This window comes from Pomacea canaliculata, linkage group LG2 (genome assembly GCF_003073045.1).
Source record: "Pomacea canaliculata isolate SZHN2017 linkage group LG2, ASM307304v1, whole genome shotgun sequence".
NCBI classification, from domain to species: Eukaryota; Metazoa; Mollusca; class Gastropoda; order Architaenioglossa; family Ampullariidae; genus Pomacea; species Pomacea canaliculata.
In genome coordinates, this window is record NC_037591.1 from 14007411 (window position 1) to 14026531 (window position 19121).

At 38.6% G+C, this 19121-nt stretch overlaps 1 protein-coding gene across 27 annotated transcripts in view; it reads right to left on the bottom strand.

The window, feature by feature from the left end:
- Positions 1–5152: 5152 nt before the first annotated feature.
- The window catches only part of LOC112554591 (CLIP-associating protein 1-like), an 85870-nt gene continuing 71901 nt past the window's right edge, over positions 5153–19121 (bottom strand). For 24 of the 27 annotated variants that reach the window (XM_025222545.1, XM_025222601.1, XM_025222593.1 and 21 more), the window contains 12 exons: positions 16548–16691; positions 16039–16125; positions 15788–15912; positions 15364–15625; positions 14865–14913; positions 14467–14530; positions 13969–14101; positions 13102–13230; positions 12269–12421; positions 11545–11613; positions 10978–11094; positions 5153–10731 (listed from right to left, as the gene is read on the bottom strand). In XM_025222545.1, coding sequence (XP_025078330.1) covers positions 10675–10731; positions 10978–11094; positions 11545–11613; positions 12269–12421; positions 13102–13230; positions 13969–14101; positions 14467–14530; positions 14865–14913; positions 15364–15625; positions 15788–15912; positions 16039–16125; positions 16548–16691 — 1389 coding nt within the window. In that variant the 3' untranslated portion in view covers positions 5153–10674. The remainder of the gene's footprint in view (positions 10732–10977; positions 11095–11544; positions 11614–12268; positions 12422–13101; positions 13231–13968; positions 14102–14466; positions 14531–14864; positions 14914–15363; positions 15626–15787; positions 15913–16038; positions 16126–16547; positions 16692–19121) is intronic. The other 3 variants (XM_025222475.1, XM_025222510.1, XM_025222668.1) reach the window with 3 other exon arrangements.

A 19121-nucleotide genomic window follows, 5' to 3' on the forward strand; every position in this document is an offset into this window, starting at 1 on the left:
ACTCACGTGTTTGTTAGTTTGAGTGCGCACGTGCCGGTCGGAGCATTCGTGTCTAACTGCCTCCACATCAGAATGTAATGCGCCAGACTTACAGACTTCATCATGCCGAAAGAAGCATGTTAAAACCTCGAGCTTGCCTTTGTCGTGCCAAGAAAATATTTTTTTTTAAATGGGTGGAGACTGGAGAGATGCCCCATCAAACAAATGATGTTTCCACATGAGTGGGATGAACAAGAATGGGGTGGGGGAGGGAAGGAGGAAGACGAGGACTTTCAGCCCGAAAATAAACTGGAGCCGTGCAATATGTTAGCATATCACATGCACACACACACACACAAACACACAGACATACACGTGCACGCTTTCACATTCGTGTCTCGGCGCACCTGACTTCAGAGCTTCAGCGCGAGAGCCACAGCAGCGGGCATGTGTACTTCGCTCAACTTTCCAACCCTGTAAACATTGTCTGCAAAAATGAAATAATAAAAAACAAACAAACATGGCAGAGCAAATAAAGAAGCTTTATTTCTCGCTACAGTTACGGCGTCACAAAACAAGGCCGTTGGCTTACCTGATTCCACTCCTTTGCACATACCTGACTGTCTGCGAGCGAAGAATCTCGACAGTCTAACCCCACAGACGAGAGCGCCAACAAGACCGCCCAACCATTCACCCAACCATCAATTTTGTCCGCAATTCCACCTTTCCCCAACTAACGCCTAACGCCCTTGTTCTCTCCGGTTGTAACCCTCCCTCCCCATCCCCCTCTCTACCCCTATTACCTTTCCTCCGGTCTGTCAAGAACGCCACCGATGTGCTTCCGAGGTAATTTTAGGTATGTTGCCGCTTTCATTTTGATCAGTTTACAGTAAACAACTGGCCTAAACTATCTTACCAGTAGACAAGGCGGTGCACTTGGTGTGCAAACTTTTCTGAAGTCAGTTCTTAACAGAGGCAAAGTTCCGAAGCGTCAAAGCTTAGATGTTCCATTGTGTTAGCAAAGGTATTGGCATGCTGTGGACTTAGCATGTTGAACAAAATTTTATGTCCAAAATGTTTCCGTCAAAACCGTTCCTGTGGCTGTTACACAACGTTAGACGACATTTTTTTGGTTAAAACGACTTTTCAACATTCAGCGCCCTCTCACTGCTTTACCTTTTACAATTCTTTATAGAATCAGACCCCACTCCCCCTAATTCCCGACAACTGTTGACAGGAGAGTTTTGTTGGCCAATGGGATATCGAACCGGCGACTTTTGGGTTTGGATGCCAATACTTAACAACGCTTCCCTCTAACGGAGCAGTTGAATATTCGAAGTGTAACTGCCTGTGTGTGTATGTGGTTTGTGTGTGTGAGAGGTAGTAAATAATAATCTTTATTTGTCGCATTTATTTTATCACCAACCACTTCATGATAAAGAAGGATATGTGTATAGCTGCTCTCACTGCTTGTTGTACTGTTTGCTGCGACGGACATTTTGGAACTGATAAAATATCTCTTCTACTCAAACCTGTCACGTGACAAAAAACGCGATCATCTCCACCAGCCAGCAAAAGGCTGATCTGATCGTGCACTTTAGACTGAAAGAAAACTGCTTTCGTTCACTCGCACTCAGTCATTCAATTCTTCCTTTGTGGAATGCGCTAGCATCGTTTCCTTGTTTGAAGGGTTCGGTTAGCACTTCTAATTCAGAAATGATTTTGATTGCTGCACTGAACGTATGGCAGAATTTTTGAACCTATAGGAGTGAATGTGATTTTCCTACTCTTTCTTTCTTTCCTTCTTTTTTGCCACCACATTTCTGTGGCATATCTCTTCTCTCACATGACATCCGAGCAGCTTCGTGCAGTAATCATACAATTCAAATCCCCCGTTGAAAAAAAAAATCGATCCTGGTGTTCCGTTGCAAAGCCCCATCAGCATTTCCCAACTACTCCACGACCAGAAAAATGACACCCACTTCCTCGCAAATCCAAGACCACACATTAAACCCTGAAGCCGAAAAGGAGGGGAGTTCTATTCAGCACGGATTCCCCGCTGTTTATCGCCATTTTGTTTCGTGGCGACAGCGACGCGCCACCATTGTTAAGGGAGGCAACCTAGCATGGCGTCTAATGTCGTCTGCGAAATACTTGCAAGCATGAGAGGCCGCCAGGAAACAGCCCTGCACTTACCGTCGGGACCTGCACGCGGGTGAAAGGTTGAAAACTTAATTTTCTGTCGGCCGCCACAAAAGGTCTGCGATCACGCTTCAGCGACAACGGCTGATGTAACCGGACGTTTCCAAATTAGTGCTGGTCGAGTAATGGAAAGCTGCAGCCAGCCTGTTGTTTTAAGTATGATATAATCTTACAAAGTTTTTTTTAAAAGTGTGAATCATAATTAAGTTTCGAGGTGGCCCTCTTCGCCGGAGTCCTTTATGGACCGAGGTTCGCAATCTGCAGTAAACACCCGCAATTACAAACCGGAAGTTACGTTGCTTTTTTCCCCCAAATGTAGTAAAGAACTATTGCAAGGGCGTAGTGTGCATAGGTTTATCATGGTGAATAAAAAAAATTATCAGGTATCCTGACGACACTGTAAGCGCCTATCTCTGCTCACGAAGCCAGATCTTAACAGATACGCTACAGTGAATTAGTGCAAATGAAAACCGGAAGTTTCGCAGCTCTTCGCAGCCACCGTCGAGCGAAGCTACTGAAAAAAGCTAGAAGAATCGTGTAACAGGCTGATGGCAAACGTGTATCAATGGAGAAAATTAAGATGTGATTAACATTTGGACATTCCTGTCTCTTTAACTCTCTCCTCTTATATTATTAAATCTTCCATTTCACTCTCATTGTGTTCCTTTAACATTCCTGTGATGTTATTTTCTCTCTCTGACGATCGCCACACGATGTTTGGTACATTTTTAGTAACCCTGTAAGGTCATATCTAGGTTTATGCCTTGCCATGATGCCTGTAATATTTTAAACTAATCCTCACTTCAGACTTTGTATTAACCTTAGTAGGTTATCTCTCAGTAAGACGCTTTCTGGTCTGCCTATTACTCGCTTTCTTGTGCTTCTGGCCAGACATTATTAGCCAGAAATTTTGCTCTGTGGGTCCCCTCCTTAATTAAGACATGATAAACGGCGAGAAACAAATCAACTAGGCTGAATTAGGAGATCTCGGGGCCCTAAAAATAGTCGTTGGGCAGTACTGCACTGTGATTAAGGCAAAGCACTAAGGACTAGAACCAGCAAACCTGCAGACCTCCAGTCCTGCTGAAAAAAAGTGGTACGCAGTCTGAAGGGAGGAAAGTCACCTGCTGTTGACAACGTCCCTGCTGAGCTGCTCAGCCAACGGTGGTGAAACAACAAAGACCCTCCCTGCTCTGTGCCAAAGAGTCTGGGAAAGCAAAAAGCTGCCTAGCGAATTAATGCAGTCACTAGTCATACCCTTCCAAAAAGGCAACAACAAACAGTGACATAAATACAGAACAATCAAGCCGAATCCACGCAAAACCACACAGGAAAGTCATAGGGAATCGCATCAGCGCCATCGCTGAGGAACTAACAGCAGAAGAGACTGGCTTCAGACCAGATAGTAGCACAGTTGAGCAAATCTTTAAATGTATCGTCCTGCTAGAGAAGTACCTCCGTCATCAGTCGGGCCTCTACCCCTACTTCATAGACTTTAAAAAGGCTTTTGACTGAGCATTTGCACGAGGGGCAATGTCACGTGATGGGAAAGATGATTTCGTCCAATCGCTGTATAAGAGCTCAGCGAGCACAGCACTGCTGGGTAACCAAATAGGAGTGAACTTTCACAAAGTATGCGTCCTTCAAGGGTTCTCTTTACCACCTGTACTGTTAACATCTTCATGGAGAACAGTATATGTGAAATCTTTCACGACCATCACACTGCTATATTCTATTAGTAGAAGGTCGATTTGCAACCTACGCTTTGAAGACAACATCACCTGATAGCAGGCACTGATAGAGAACTATAAGACCTTATCTAACGTCGGACAAACAGCATATAGAATGAGACTAGCGCTGACAAGAGCAAAGTCATGGTCGTTGACAATGGAAAAGATATCTACACCCGGCCACTCATGCACACTGTACTTTCGAACGAAAATTCAGTCCATAGGTTCGATTAATGTCTATAAAAAAAAAACTAGACACCCATGGGAATCGGCGTAAGAGCCTGCTTGAACAACCGGTTTCCTGAAACATCTCGTGTTGTCAGCGTTGGACTCGCGAAGAGTATAGTATGGGAGACAGCCTGTAGCTCAACATTTTGATGTCTTTTTTATCCTTTCATCGTGTTTTTTCTTCATCTACAGCTTTGTTTGAGTAAAGTGATAAGTAGTGACTACATGCTGTTGATTACGTTACTTGGAAAAAAGGGAAACAGTGATTATCCTGAAATCATCACAAACCCCTGCAACGTCTGTTATTATACAGATGCCACCAAAACAATGGAGATTGGAGACTTCTTGATCTTTAGAACCCAATCACCCTGCACCAAATCTTTCTCGGTGAAACTTGCTCTAACGTGGATCCAGAGCTTGGCACAGGAAAACAAATGCGCATTTAATTTGTCGCACATCTTACCTATAAGCGGAGAAAACGGGCAATCGCCTGCTTTTTGTCGCATGACGTCAAGGGAGATAAGACTTGTTCAGGCAGGTTCTCTTCCATCACTGTAGTTACTTCCCTTAGCCCAGATTATAATTATTTTGTGTCGCTTATATCAAGCATTTGAGAGCTAAACACCATTCACATGTATAGTTAATTTTTAAAATTATTTTCACGGGGAAGGGATAGAGAAAAGCCGTCTTATCCTGGTCTTATTATCGAAAAAGCAGAAAATTTATGTGAAATTTTGCACTTTTTGAAACAAATCCATTGCTCCTTGCATACTAATCAAAAACAGAGTGATTTATGTTGTTGTAACTATTTCAGTAAACAGGTATCACAAAAAATGAATAATATCTGTTCCTCTTTTATTAGCTTAAATAGCGAAATTGCATGCTTATTTTATGGTTGCATGAAAACTTAGGTTTGTAGTTAAAACATTGTCATGACAGTCTAAACTTTTCCCATACTGTTCCATTCTCTTATTTGTAGGCTACACGTGCATGCACACATATACACACAAAGCTACAAAAAAGATTGTATTTATTGACTGTTCAATCAACAGTTTAACAAACTTGACACATCACTTCTCAGGTGGTAATTGCTTACATTCTGACATTTTTTAATGATCTGACAACATTGTTACAGCTGGAGTAAAAAAAACAAACGACGAAGCTCCGATGAGATAGGTGATGCTTTTAAAATTACACAAAGTGAGCCAACACTCAACAAAACACATCATACATAAATATTCACAATATTTATATTCATGCAAGTTCATGTGTTCGGGCAGCATTAGGTACTGACCTTGGTCTATTTCACATTTGGCACGCATCTAGCAACCAAAGCCGGGCTAGAAAAGCCTTCAGCCAAAAAAAAAAAAAAAGCACATACAGTTTTGATCTATCTGCACAACCACACATGCCATGTGCACATCCTGGACAAAATATTGAACCAATGGAAAGAAATATAAAAGGTGTCATACACATTAAAAATGGACAGTTTTTTGTGTTGGGAGTCCACTATGATATTGCAAGAAAACAACCTGTTCCTGTGCTAAGAAATTTGGGTGTCAAATACAGGCAAAAATAAACATTTTTAAAAAAAGAATACACGTGTATACTTTCATTCACAAGGAAGCTTTACATTCAAAAAACTTAATGGTATCCCTCTTCTAATTAAAAAAAAACTAATAGCCTAGAACAATTATTATGGAAAATGCAGTAAACATTGCATTTTCTCAAACCAAAACCAAGCTGTCATGTTATACCTTTTAAACTCTTACTTCTAAATCTTCATTTCTAAAGAACTCAATGATCCATACCCATCACTGGCCAATAAACATGCACTCTTCACACACAACATCTCTTTTCATTGTAAAACTTTATAAAACAAAAAGAAACAATCACAAAAACACAATTTCAACACTGCTGCTGATCTGCTTCACAGTAAAAGACATTCTGCATCATGACAAAGATGGAGGAAAAGGAAGCAAGCCTATTCACAGAGAAACATGCAGTGAAATGTGATGTCACAAGAGGACTGCAGGGACATGCACACAAATACGTGGAAGCACAAGGAGGGAAGGGGAGCAGTAGTTCTAAAAAAAGCCAGAATGAAGATAAATGGTTAACCATGTCAAAGAACTGTCCAAGCTTGTGACTGAAGTAGAGATCAGCATACCTTTATAACATACATCCAATGCAGGTACAGCAAAGTGTTTCCAATAATATCACTCACACAATGCAACTGCATGCCTTAAACACAAATGAGAATTTCTTTATGACTCCTGTATACCAACATCTTCACAATGTGAATCACCTTAGTTAGTGGCTTATTCAGGACACTAGTCACTAACTCATTTCTCAACTAGCAACAACATGATCCAAACATTTGTTGAGACATAGCACAAGGAAGATACCCAAAAACAAGATGATGTGTAAATTCTGGAGCTGGGGGAAGAGGAGTGGAATTAAGTTAATTCCATGTCCATAAACAGTTTGTGAAAAGGGGAACAGAAACCACCTGTTCACAAAACAGTCACAGTTTATTTGCTTTCCAACAGCAGCTGGTAAAAAAGCAGTTTCCCAAAAAAACTGTCATTTTCACACCTACAACTGTCAGCCTCATAAGTATTTGTTTTCATGTGGTTGATGTTGCTTTTCAATTAATAGGTACCAGTTCTCAGCCCTTACCATTTCACCCTTATCCATGATCTTCTTAAAAGAAAAATATCATTAAATTAATAGTGCCAGTGTACACATACATAACAATTTTTCAAAGTTCAATAATAATCATATTAAATGTTTAGGTAGGTCAATGATAAGCACATTCAGTGTTTATGTGGGTCACTCCAGAAAATTCTTTTCTAATTCTCTCATTCCACTCCAATTATCACTTGCATAAAGTCTAGCGACAAAAACACTTTTTTAATCATCGTATGCAATATATGATAACATCTTGACTACACAAAACAAAAATAGTACTTTCTGTTTCAGGTCCTGTAAAAAACCGTGAATCTGAAATGCTAAAATTACTCTTCAAGATCAAGCACCAAATAAACCACAATTTTGTTTCAATTGTAAATAGAAATCACAAAAACTGAATATATCATTAAAAAAAAAGGTTAGGCGACAACAGTTTATTCTGCTTATTTATCCTCTACAAAATACCTGCTTCAGTGTAAAATATTGCCAAATATGTAAATGTATTCACACTACGTCACAGTATATTTCTGTCAAATCTGATATGGCTAAAATTGGAGATTTCCTTTTTATTTAAAGAGATTCTCGGCTGCATTATGAATGTAAACACTCTCAGGTCTAAAAGCAATTCTACAGCTATAGCAAACTGACTCCTTCCTCTAAAAAACAAGTAGCTCTGTTATTTATAAATCAATCCAATCCAGGCTTCAATGAGCAAACAGCTATATGAATAGTAATAAGCAAACTGCACACATTCCACACATGCTGGGTATTGCAGCAACGATAAATCCTTAAGTCATCAAGCATATCCTGCTAATCTGTTGCCATGCTATTGTATGACCATCAATGCATGACAAAGACCTAAGGCATGGCCCTTTGCAAACACCAAAAGTACAATTTTTTTGACACTTTGTGCAAGCCATCCACATAAGGCGCCTCTTACGCAACATCTATTGGCTGATAGCAAGCCTGTTCATGACAACCCTTCCAATAAAAGTACTGATGAGTTATAAAGGCTTACATAATGTTTAAATTTTTATTATCTGGCTCTATCACATGTGTGCAGATGTACAGTTCATAGGTATGGAAACATATGTACATTTCTGGACCTCCAAAATATGTTTTCAGGTATGATCGCACAAAGATCTTTTGTTTCCAGTTTCAGCAGCAAAATAATTAAACATATAAAAAAAGAAAAGTCAAAGGAGTGAGAAACAGATGAAAGAATTGACAAGCATATGGTGTTACACTCAGATTGCTTAACCCTTTAGCACCTTCCCTCACACTCTGTTCTTTTATTCATTATGCTCTAAAGATAGAATTATACATCAGAAAGCAAAATGAACCAATGCGAAGGACAAATTACACGATCAGACTTTTTTTTATGAAAGTGGAATGATGCAGACCATACAGTCGTACCCCCGACCAAGACAGAAAAAAAAAGGCAAGATGAAGTTTGCAAGAAAAGGACTTTATTTTTCAATATTTTTATATTATTATATAAATATCAAAAGGCTTCTTTTATCACCAGCAACTCTTCAATTTTGTGAAGCCCCCCATACACACCAAACTATTTCCCCAACAGTAGCAAACACAAGCAAGTGCAACAACAATCTTATTCCACAACTTCTGTTCTTTTTTACTGGTGAAATCTCTTACCCTAATGATTAGACAATGCGCTGATGAGGAAATAAACTCAAAAGTTAAATGACAATGCTAATATAAAACTCATAATTAACAGCCTCTAATAAGTTCTGCTCGTTCATCTCCCTCAAACTAGCACTGATGGGGGTGAAATCTAGATGTTCATAAGTGCTTTGGAACAATAAATCATTGTGTGGTGATTTTTTTAAATGTAAAAGAATGCCAAACATTTTCTCTCACACATAAACACACACACATACAGGCATACTCTTATTTAATAATCATCTGGTTTTATTTTTAGTGGCCACAGCAGACATTTCAATGTTCTATCAAAAGCCTGCTATGCACTATATGCAAGTAAAAAAGATCTGCAACATCGATAAGTCACAGAAAACTTAGGATTTCCTGTTAGACACTATTGATAAAATATTTCATGATGCAGAACATATAACAAGCACAAGTTTCTTTGCCTTCTACTCTGGCACTTCTTGCAGTAATCACTCCTAAATGCATGTTGGTGAATGAGTTGTATGATTAGACCTGAGAACGTTAATGACAAGCTGTACTTGCACATGAGCACGCACAAACATATGCACACTGTTTTGCCACTTTCATAAACTTAACGCCGTATAAGCATTAGCAGAACACAAATTACACCCATTTTGTCACCAGCAGCTATTCAAATCAGTAAAAATAAGGCGTTAAAATGATCAGGGATGTGTGGTGTGCAGGCAGAATCATCTGAAACAAAATACTATTTTTCGTTCTATGGTGTCAAAGTTCAGATGTTACACCCACTACTGATGGAAGCATATAGCATTCGTCTGGTGCAGGAGCAAAGCATACGTATGATTAGCAATTAAAAGCCAGGCAAGGGTCAATGAACATTTACATTCAATGACTCTATATAGTCCTGGTACCCAGATGGAAGGACCAGCTGCTCTATTACTTCTTTGGAGATTTCACACAAGCAACACAGCAACACCGCCACCAGGGTATGATTTCTGTATAATCTATAAATAACACTGAGGAAGTACAACTACAAACACCAAGAGAACATCAGTGCTCTCCCTTCAGTTTGAAGATCTACATTCCTCGAGTATGTTTTAAGGGTAGCACGAAGGTGTTTCCTTTTAATGTTTTTGTCTAGCCTTCCCTTCCAATAGAAGACAGACAAGTTTATTAATTTTTAAAGAATTCATTCAGCTTGGCAAGTAGCGTATCCTAAACATGAGATCTGCTACCTCCATTCATCGCCACATGCCGCCTGATATTTCTGGAAAATTCACATTCTTTGCATTTCATTTTTTAAAATAACTCCCCAAAATGCCATTCTTTCTTACAAATTATTGCAATCTTACAAACACCAAGAGGAAAGAAACTTTCTTTTAAATTATCACCAATCCACACTTTTATAAAACTAATTTTTAAAAAACCACAGAATTGTTTACCATTTTCTTCATGTCCCACAACAGAATGGAAAAACAAGGGAAGCAACTTAATGTCTTGCATGCATAAACATGATAGGTAGGGCAAGCACTGCACAGAAACAGAATCAGTCCCTGTAAAAGTCGCAAAGCAGGCAGCAGAATTTTTTGTCCCCACTGAAGGTGAAAGACAAAATTCTGGACACACTAGCATTCATGACAGCTATGAATTTTTCCAACAATGCAAATAAGCTGTGATGTGTAGATACCAATGTTCCATCATCTGCAAATCACATTGCACTGTATAATCTGAAGATAAAGAGAGAAAAAAATTATCTTCCCTCCAGATTCTTCACATTTGCTGTGCTGCTGTCACTGTTTGCACCAAGTAGCTGGTGCATGCATGCCACTAACAGTGCATGTGAACTGCCCTACTTCAATATCTGCTGACGCAAGCACACATCATCCACTGCATCACAGCAAGGAAGAATCCAAAGCCGCACTTCTGATGATGAGAATACACACAGTGACGATTGTGTGAGAAAGTCTCTTCACCACCCAAACACAAGGAAAACTAAAAGAACACTGGGGAGGGCACACAATAACCATGAGCACTATTCATCAGCTTTGTCCCACTCTGCTGGCACTCCATCAGTCATGTGGAAAACATGTCACTGATGCACTTTATTCATGTACACGTTCTTGCAGAGAGCATCTTAGAAGAAGGAGACGATGGTTGCAACCTCATCATGTGTCAGAGGTGGTTGGAGAGGTCATACCACTCTTGGAGTCTTCCTGTGCTCTTTTGATGTATAGTTCAGAAGTTTTGTCTGGGGACAAACAAGGCTTTATTTTAAATGTCTTTAATAGTAACATGTTGAAGCCACACAACTCAGGATAATAATAAGGCAAAGGGTTACATAAGACTGATTAACTCATTAAAATAAGCTTACAAAAAGTGTGTGTGTGTGAGTGAGAATAAATAAAAGCAAACTCTCTTCCAATAACACTCCCTTTCTCTCACCACCCTCCCAACATAACCCACATAGGTTCTGCAACTGCATGCAAGATCTCACCTTGCTACTGTTGAGCTCTGTTAAATACGGTCGAAGGCCCTCTCCTACAGCCATGTAAATGTTGACCAGACAGAAGACACTGGCTTTACGGACCCTGCTATCACTGTCATCATAGCCCTGACATAAACAGGCAAATACATCTGTAATTCTGACATTTCTAGCATATGGCCAACATGGAAAACATGTCAGAAAATGCTATATGTGTCTATAGGGCCTTTATATTTATCAGTAGAACAATGGGAAACAGATAATACAGCCTTGTATAAATATCTTATGAATGGAGAAGGGGGTGGGAATACTATGCTTAACAACTTGGAATAAGTACTGTTCCCAAATGCACTAATCTAATGTACTTGATAAAGGTGCCAACCCTGCAAAAACATGTTTTAATACTAAGTCATCATCTACTCAGCCTTTGGCAACACAGAAGACAAAGCACAAATGCATGTCAGAAACCATTCCTCTGTAATGGAAGTGTGGTTGGAATAGGTCTGAACATTCCTCCAGAAGAACACTAAGTTGTGCGGGTCACCATGCATCAGGCATAAAAATCCAATGTGCACTTACCATGAGGAGGCCAGGAACTGTGTCTGCCAATGCACGCGTCAAGACCTCAGGGCTGACCAGTTTTACCACCTACATCAAACAGACGTTGCTGAAGTCTCTGGTCATCTTTCATTGCATTCTACTGCAAATGCATTCTTGCTACTTAATAATTTTCTTTTCAGCTCTTTCTTCGTGTTGTTACAAGTATACCAGCATGGTCCCAAAGTCCCCACCCACACCACACACTCTCTTAATGTACATATTCATGCATTTCTGGCCTATTTATCTATCTATCCCTCTTTCTCTGCCACCACCCGACCACAACGGGAGGCAAAGGATGGGGCTGAGACTATGATGGTGGAGTGTGGACATTTTGAACATGAACTGCTGATGAGAAACTCCTGAAGTTTCCCTACACAATGAATGCTTCATTAAATGAATAAAACTCAGGGATTAAAATTTAAAATAAGATACAAATCTGACTAAAAGCCCATGATTTCATAACTTTCTTGCAAAAGGGCCATAAACATCGGCATGTTTCTATTTGTCTATTTATTTGCATCAATACACTTGCATATGTTCATGTGTTATATTCACAATATGGTTAAGTAACTAAATTAAATTTTGTATAAAACTTGATGTTCTAGGTTAATCATCAAAACAATAGCAAACAAACAAAAAACAACAGATACAAACATAAATCATGTCAAGACACCACATCATGCTTGTTATCTCTATTACTGACCTCAACCTGCATCTTGATGGCTGCCCAATGGATGGGGAACTTGGCGGTCTGGATTATAGAGTTGAGGATTGGAAGAGCCTGTTCAGGACTGATGGCTGTAGGAATGACCAGTGCGCACTCCTCAGCTGCACGCTGCACCTGAAATTCGCCAGGCTTTTGTAGAGGTCAGGTCCGGCGCACAAACAGTGCAGGTTAGTCAAAATACAGTCAGAAGGCTAGTAATCAAGATATCAGTGGGAGGTAAGCAGGAAGAACATGGGCAAACTAAAGTTAGGTCAAAGCAGATTTTAAGGTTAGTCATAAATTCAAGATATGTGCAATTAGTTTTTAAAGCTTTATTTTTGTCTATAACAATAAAAAGGTTAGGTATGCATTATTATGGATTATTGAGTTTCAGATGAAACACAGAAATCAAGCATTGGTGCAGAAATCACTACTACTTGTGTCACAAAAACTTACAAAAATTATAAAAGGTGCTAAAGTGCACAATGCAGTGCTGTTTCCTTTGAGAAAGTATTAGAATGGATATTGGTTTTTGCAGTCTGCATGCAAGAAAGTGAGAAATGATTCATGATTCAATCTAAGACAGGAGAACACGTAAGCAGACAGAAATGAATATGAACACCAAAATATAGACAAGGTAAATTATGAAAAGAACGAAATAAAGAGCAACGAAGACTTTTTGCACATAGGCAGCTTTTTTCTTTTTCTTTTTTTAACTAAATGGATCAGGCAGATAATGCTACCAAAAGCCAATCTCACTAAGGAAAAAAAAAAGTATGAAACAGCTTAAAACCAAGTGTGAAAATTGAAAAAGTGGAATCCAGTCTTACATCTTTAGACGGATCTTTGTGAGCTTCACAGATCTTGAGGATGGTCAGTTCTGCATAATCACGGAAACGGGCAGGCTGTCGCTTCAGAATGGAACGAAACACAATCAAGGCATCCATCCTCATGGTTTTCTGAAGAGGACAAAATAGAGGAATAGGTGTAACATTACAAGATTTTACTCTTCTATTCTCTCTCTTTGATTTGTGAAGTAAAATGGCAACATCATTTCAGCAGACAAGGATCTGCTATAGTCTTCTATGTGTACTTAAGTGTTCAACCTCCCAGCTCTCCCCAAAATTTTGTGCACTCTTGCTTCTGATATAAACACAGATACTATTGTCCTCTGTAAATAAAAGATAGGAGTATTATTGCATTGCACAACCAGAATCTCTCATCCATCTTGTCAGCTATAACCAATCCTTGTTCCACAATTAAAAGGTTTTGCTAATGTAGCAAAAAGGTAGGCATGGACCAGACTGACTATGCTGGGTAGCACAGAAAACTTGCCTGTAAGCATACACTTTCTTGGAACTTTGTTTTAATAAACTTGGTTGTTTTTATTATTATTAAAGCAGATTTTCAGCCATTTTTGTCCTTTCCCAATTTTCTTCTTCCATCATGTAAAGTTTATGTCTCCCTAAATGGGAAGAAGATACCTGTAAACTATGGCAGATGATAAACAATTCTTTTCTCCTTTATAAAGCTTAACTAAGGGGGTTAAATGTAAAGCAAGCATTTATTTCTATTAAAAAATATCATCCATCCTTAAAACCCTCGTAATACATGGTTTTAAATACAATTCTTCCCCATCTTTAATACACGTTTTTAAATACCACTCTCCCCACTTCATTTAAGAAAAGCATGCTCACGTCACTGTCTCCAAATGTCTCAATGAGAATAAGCAGGATGGACTTGAAATGCTCGTCCCATTGCTCTGTTGTGATGGCATTATCCCGCACCAGTTTGAGCAAAGCATCTAGCATTCGACGTCGTTCTCGTACCCTAAAATAAACCAATAAAGTCCTTTATCGGTTTTTTTCTTTGAGGCAGGGGGAGTAAAGCAAACATGATAGGAAGATACAGCGTACACTTTTCCTGTGGGTCAAATACAATAATCAAGGATCAACTAGCATCTCTATTATATTTCAAAGGTTATTTTACTTCATTGACTATTTCCTGTGTAGTTCATCTACAACTAATGTTTTACATAAACAGGAAAAACACAATGTCCCATCCATGACAAATAATAGTATAAACATAAGGACAGCCAACATGTGACCTAACTCACACAGCACAAAGTAGACTCTCTTACATGCATCACCTACTTGAACAAAGAAAGAAAAGAATTAATAAAAAAGATTTCTTACCTTTCATTGTGATTAGACAACTCTCTAAGAATCTCTGGTATGGTCACTCTTTTATCGTAAACTCCTGAAACAGGCGTAGCTACATTGTTTTAGTTTCAGGATTAAGTTAAAATTATTAAAATAAATTTTAATTCATAAGCATTAAGTCTTATACTTCCAACATTTTTAATTGGAACCCAAGTGTGGGGAGAGGGTAATAAACCTTCTTTTTCCAGTTCTGCTGTTACACGACTTCAATAATAAATGTACAGTGTGTTCTGACTGGTTTTTACTTTATTGGTCGAAATTATGAAAAAGTATAAGCACAATTCCAAATCTCTGGGTTTTTATAAATATCATAGGTCTTCTGTAAATAAAAATAAATATTTATGAACAAGGTGTTACAGCATGTGACTCACCTGCTTCATCATCATGCAGGCTCATCTTGCTAAACCCATTAATCGTGTGCTGTCAAAAAAGAAAAAAAATCTAATTTCAACCAATGACAAACAGCAGTTCAACAGACTTCAATATAAGTAAATGATTTCCCTTGCTGATTGCTGAGCTCTGAATCCCCCCCCCCCCAACCCCACCAACATTGAGTAATGTGTTCTATTTTCACTCATCTCCCCCTCAAAAGGGAGGCAAAATTTGCTGAGGGAGGGGATACATGTTTTACACTGAGCCAGCAACTATGGCTGTAACATGGCAAAGCAAGTAAACAGATGCCACATGCAGAGAAAGAACAGCATGCCTAAGACAAGATCTGAATCCAGGACAGCCAACCTTCACTAAGGTGGTGACAAGCACTAACCGTTGCACAACTGGACTGCCCAAAACTTGTAAGGGATCTTGAGTAAAATACGCAATCAGCATGAGACAACCTAAGGAAAGCATAATAGACATTCCTACACTCACATCATCCTGATACTGGTTGGGATTGTACATGTGCAAGTTCCCTCTTCTAGCATCTACTCCATCTGGACTGTCATTTCGTAACTCCTGGATTCCACTGTCCTGAGAAGCAAACTCCCTTTTCTTCTTGATATCATCATAACCATCTAACTTTGTGCCCAAGCTCAGGTTTTGAATGTCTGCGGATGTCTTCTTGATGGAGTTGTAGATGTCCTCTGGATTCATGTTTTCTGTTTCAAAATCTTCTGGCTGCCCCAAGCTTTGTCTGCAATTCAGCAGAAGAAAATTATCAAGTCTTGTGGTCAACTCTAAATGAATGTTATCCTAGTCAAACATTTTAAACAGTTCTTACCATACTGCTTGATGATGGAAGGTAAACACAAACAAATCATCTTTCAGCAACATCTTCAACAATGAAATCACTTGCCTGGAAGGAGGACGGCTCCTCTGCTGCCCAGCAGGTGGAGAAGTAGCATTACGTGGAGAAAGGACATCAGAAGTGGCATCGCTGGCACTGCGCATGTGGCTGTGGAGAATCTTGGTGGCACCGTCCTGCAAATAAACAGTTACTACTGTATTTTATCCATATACAAATCACATGCATACACACTTTTTTTTTTGGTAATGATCATGTTAAGAGGCAATTTTCTTACTGTAGGTGTGCTTGATCAAGCGTACCTGGAATGCTTTGGGAAGAGCAGCAAGCATGAGAGAGAACTCTGGGGGGTTGAGGTTGAATAAGCTGATCAGCACCAGCTGTGCACTCTGCATGGACACACAATACTCATGTAGGTTATTCATCGGACATATACAACGCTAAGATTACTAGATGGATTAAACAATTATTATAGCCCTAAATTTCATTGCTTATGGTCTCAAAGCAAAGCATTGCCAGACTGCCACAGAACATTACTTTTGTGCTTTACTGTACTTTAAGAACACATTCCAGATGGGTGATTAGTGTTTCAATGGCAATTTCTTGCCCAATCTAAACAATAATTTTTAAAAATCTACTCCAGACATAGGAAATATCTCCATTAAAAAATCATACTGAGATAATAAAAACTATTTAGCAGAGAATAATCCACACTTACAGAATATATATATATAATAATATTTAATAAAGCCATTTTTAAAAATTAACTGGAAAGAAAGACAAGAGAAACTTTCAAAAAAACTAAAGGTACCTTTCTGACATCAACATTTCTGGGCTCCATCGTCCAGTTGATTATGCGAGATATAGCTAGGCGTGTATCCATTGTGTTCACAAAGTCTGAAGGCTCCATGCACATGATCAGTGAATGAAGGTAGTTCAGCATAGCTATTTTGACCTGCAAAACAATCAGTGTTCCTGTCTGTATTTGTAGGAAAAAAAAAAGCACCGGCAGTTGCAGTTTGTTTTCCACTTTACCCAATAACAACAGATGTTAAGGATATGTGGTTTATAGAAACTAGTATCATGTTATGAAGCATAGCGACTATCTTGCAAAATACAGAATAAAACAAACAGCTGTAGTAAAACTAATGGAGCCCCCTCCCCTCCCCCACAAAAAATATATAATTCGGTTAAACAGTTCTAGAACAGCTTTTTTTCCTCAGTGTAATATGCATACTTATTACTTCCCTCCACTTGACAACAGGATTTTCCATTGAAGTGAATAAAGCTTGTGAAGCTTATGAAGAAACATAAAGGCATAAAGCACAAGAAAGAGCTGGAAAAAATGTAACACTAAACATGTTACTAAAAAGAGATGGAAGATACGTAACGCTAACAAATATTACAGACTTTGTAAAAGTTCCAAAAATGTAATACTTAAGCTGTAAACTTATTCCTGACTGCAAAAGTATTTTTCAACATGCACCTGTTTGTGATCATCATGCACAAAGCAAGTATATTTATCATTAAAACTGTAAGCTTGTTTCCTTCTCCCATATCCAGCATAATGCTCCACAGCCATTTCAGACAACCTATTACCATGAATCTAGACCATAACACAGTATTTAAATATCCAAACTGACTAGGCGGAGAGCATTTTTTTAATCTGACCAATTCTAACAAAATGTCACGTATTCTTATTTCTTACAACTGCTTCAAAATAATGCTCTGAATGGTTGTTTTGTTATGTTTATTTTCCAGCAAAAAGCATGTATTCTTTATTAAGTTACTTGTACATAAAAAAACAATCATCACATAAGAAATAATGACTGACTGGCATAATGATTATTATTAAACGTGATATGATCTTTTTCACTACACTTCCACAGTCATCAAAACATTTGTTAATATCCCTCAAGAAGGAAAAGCGATAAAGAAACTGCTAAATTTGTACATATAAAATCTTTTTAAAAAATCTAAACAATCCAAACCCCAACACCATAAAGCAAATTAAACACATGGTAGCATCCAAGATACAATAAATTCTGGTTATTTATAAAACTTGCTTGTCCTGACAGCAACATGACAACATATTAGCTGATACATTAAGGCCTGATTAAAAGGACTGCAGCAAACACCACAGAAACAAGAATATATTTTAGCCAATACTACTTACTGAGACTACCTATAAGGTACTAGTGTACACAGATATGCTGAGCATGAGTACTTGAAGAGCAATCATACAGGTTAGTTGCTCTTCTGAATATGCTGACAGTGCAGATTTGTCCTCGTATAAATAATGTATTATGGTGGGCTACAGATAAGTTATATATCTTGACTAAAGGTCAAACTTCCACTGACCACTAAGAAAGAATGGCTCAACCTAGGAGGAGAAGCTCAGTCAGGCCAGATGGAAGCAATTAGTAAAACATGACTACTAGGGTTGCCTGCATTATATGTGCTCCTCCCTTCTTGCCATGGGTCAAACCATTCTCTCCTGCTCTAAGGCAGAAGTCTGGCCTTTAAATGCCTGTCTACAAGGGTATAGTACACAGCATCTGCTACAAACAAGACCCTTACATATTTAAATGTCAGCCATTCTCAAGTGCAAAAGTATGCAAAAATTAGTCCTTATTGTGGCTCTTTTGTTGGATTTGCTTACCTTTATTACCTTTATTCCCCACCTACCTTTTTTTTTTTGCATTTTGCAAAACCCTAACTATACAGGCAGGTTTTCTGTAGCTGCTTTTTTTGGGAGGGAAGAGTAAATAAAAGGTTAAGGATCCACAGTATTTTAGCAAAAAAATCTTCTAATCAAATAATTCCGATGGTTGTCAAAACGGATAAACGAAAAAGCATGTGTTGAGAGAGAAAGAATTTTGTAAGAACATGGGGGCAGAAAAACTGGAGTGTTTGCACTGGTCTAGCCTGACCTGATGCTGTTTTCAAAAATGCTTCTCCAGAGTTGCTTTCTTTCTGCTGTTTTTTTCCATTCTTTAAAAATGTCATTAGTGTTGAAATCACTTATTTGTTTTTGCTATGAGAATGCTGAGGGAATGCCTAATGCTACATAAGACAGTTTAATGAGTATCACCTGCTGGCTGGAATCCTAAAAACAGGAACAAATGCATGATGTGACATGAAGGCAATGACGCAAACAACACAAAAATTCTGGTAAACTCTCCTACTGACAGCACACTTTACCTCAACTTTCATGAGCATGCACATAATATTATAATCTAACCGGATGGTAAGACAGTGAAACCAGCTTCCTGGAACTAACATCGAAGACATTACTATGCTAAAGCTAGAAAAAAATAGGAAAGATGTCATTTACAGCTTGAGCTAAACAACAAACATGTACATGTGTGGTGTGTGTGTGGTG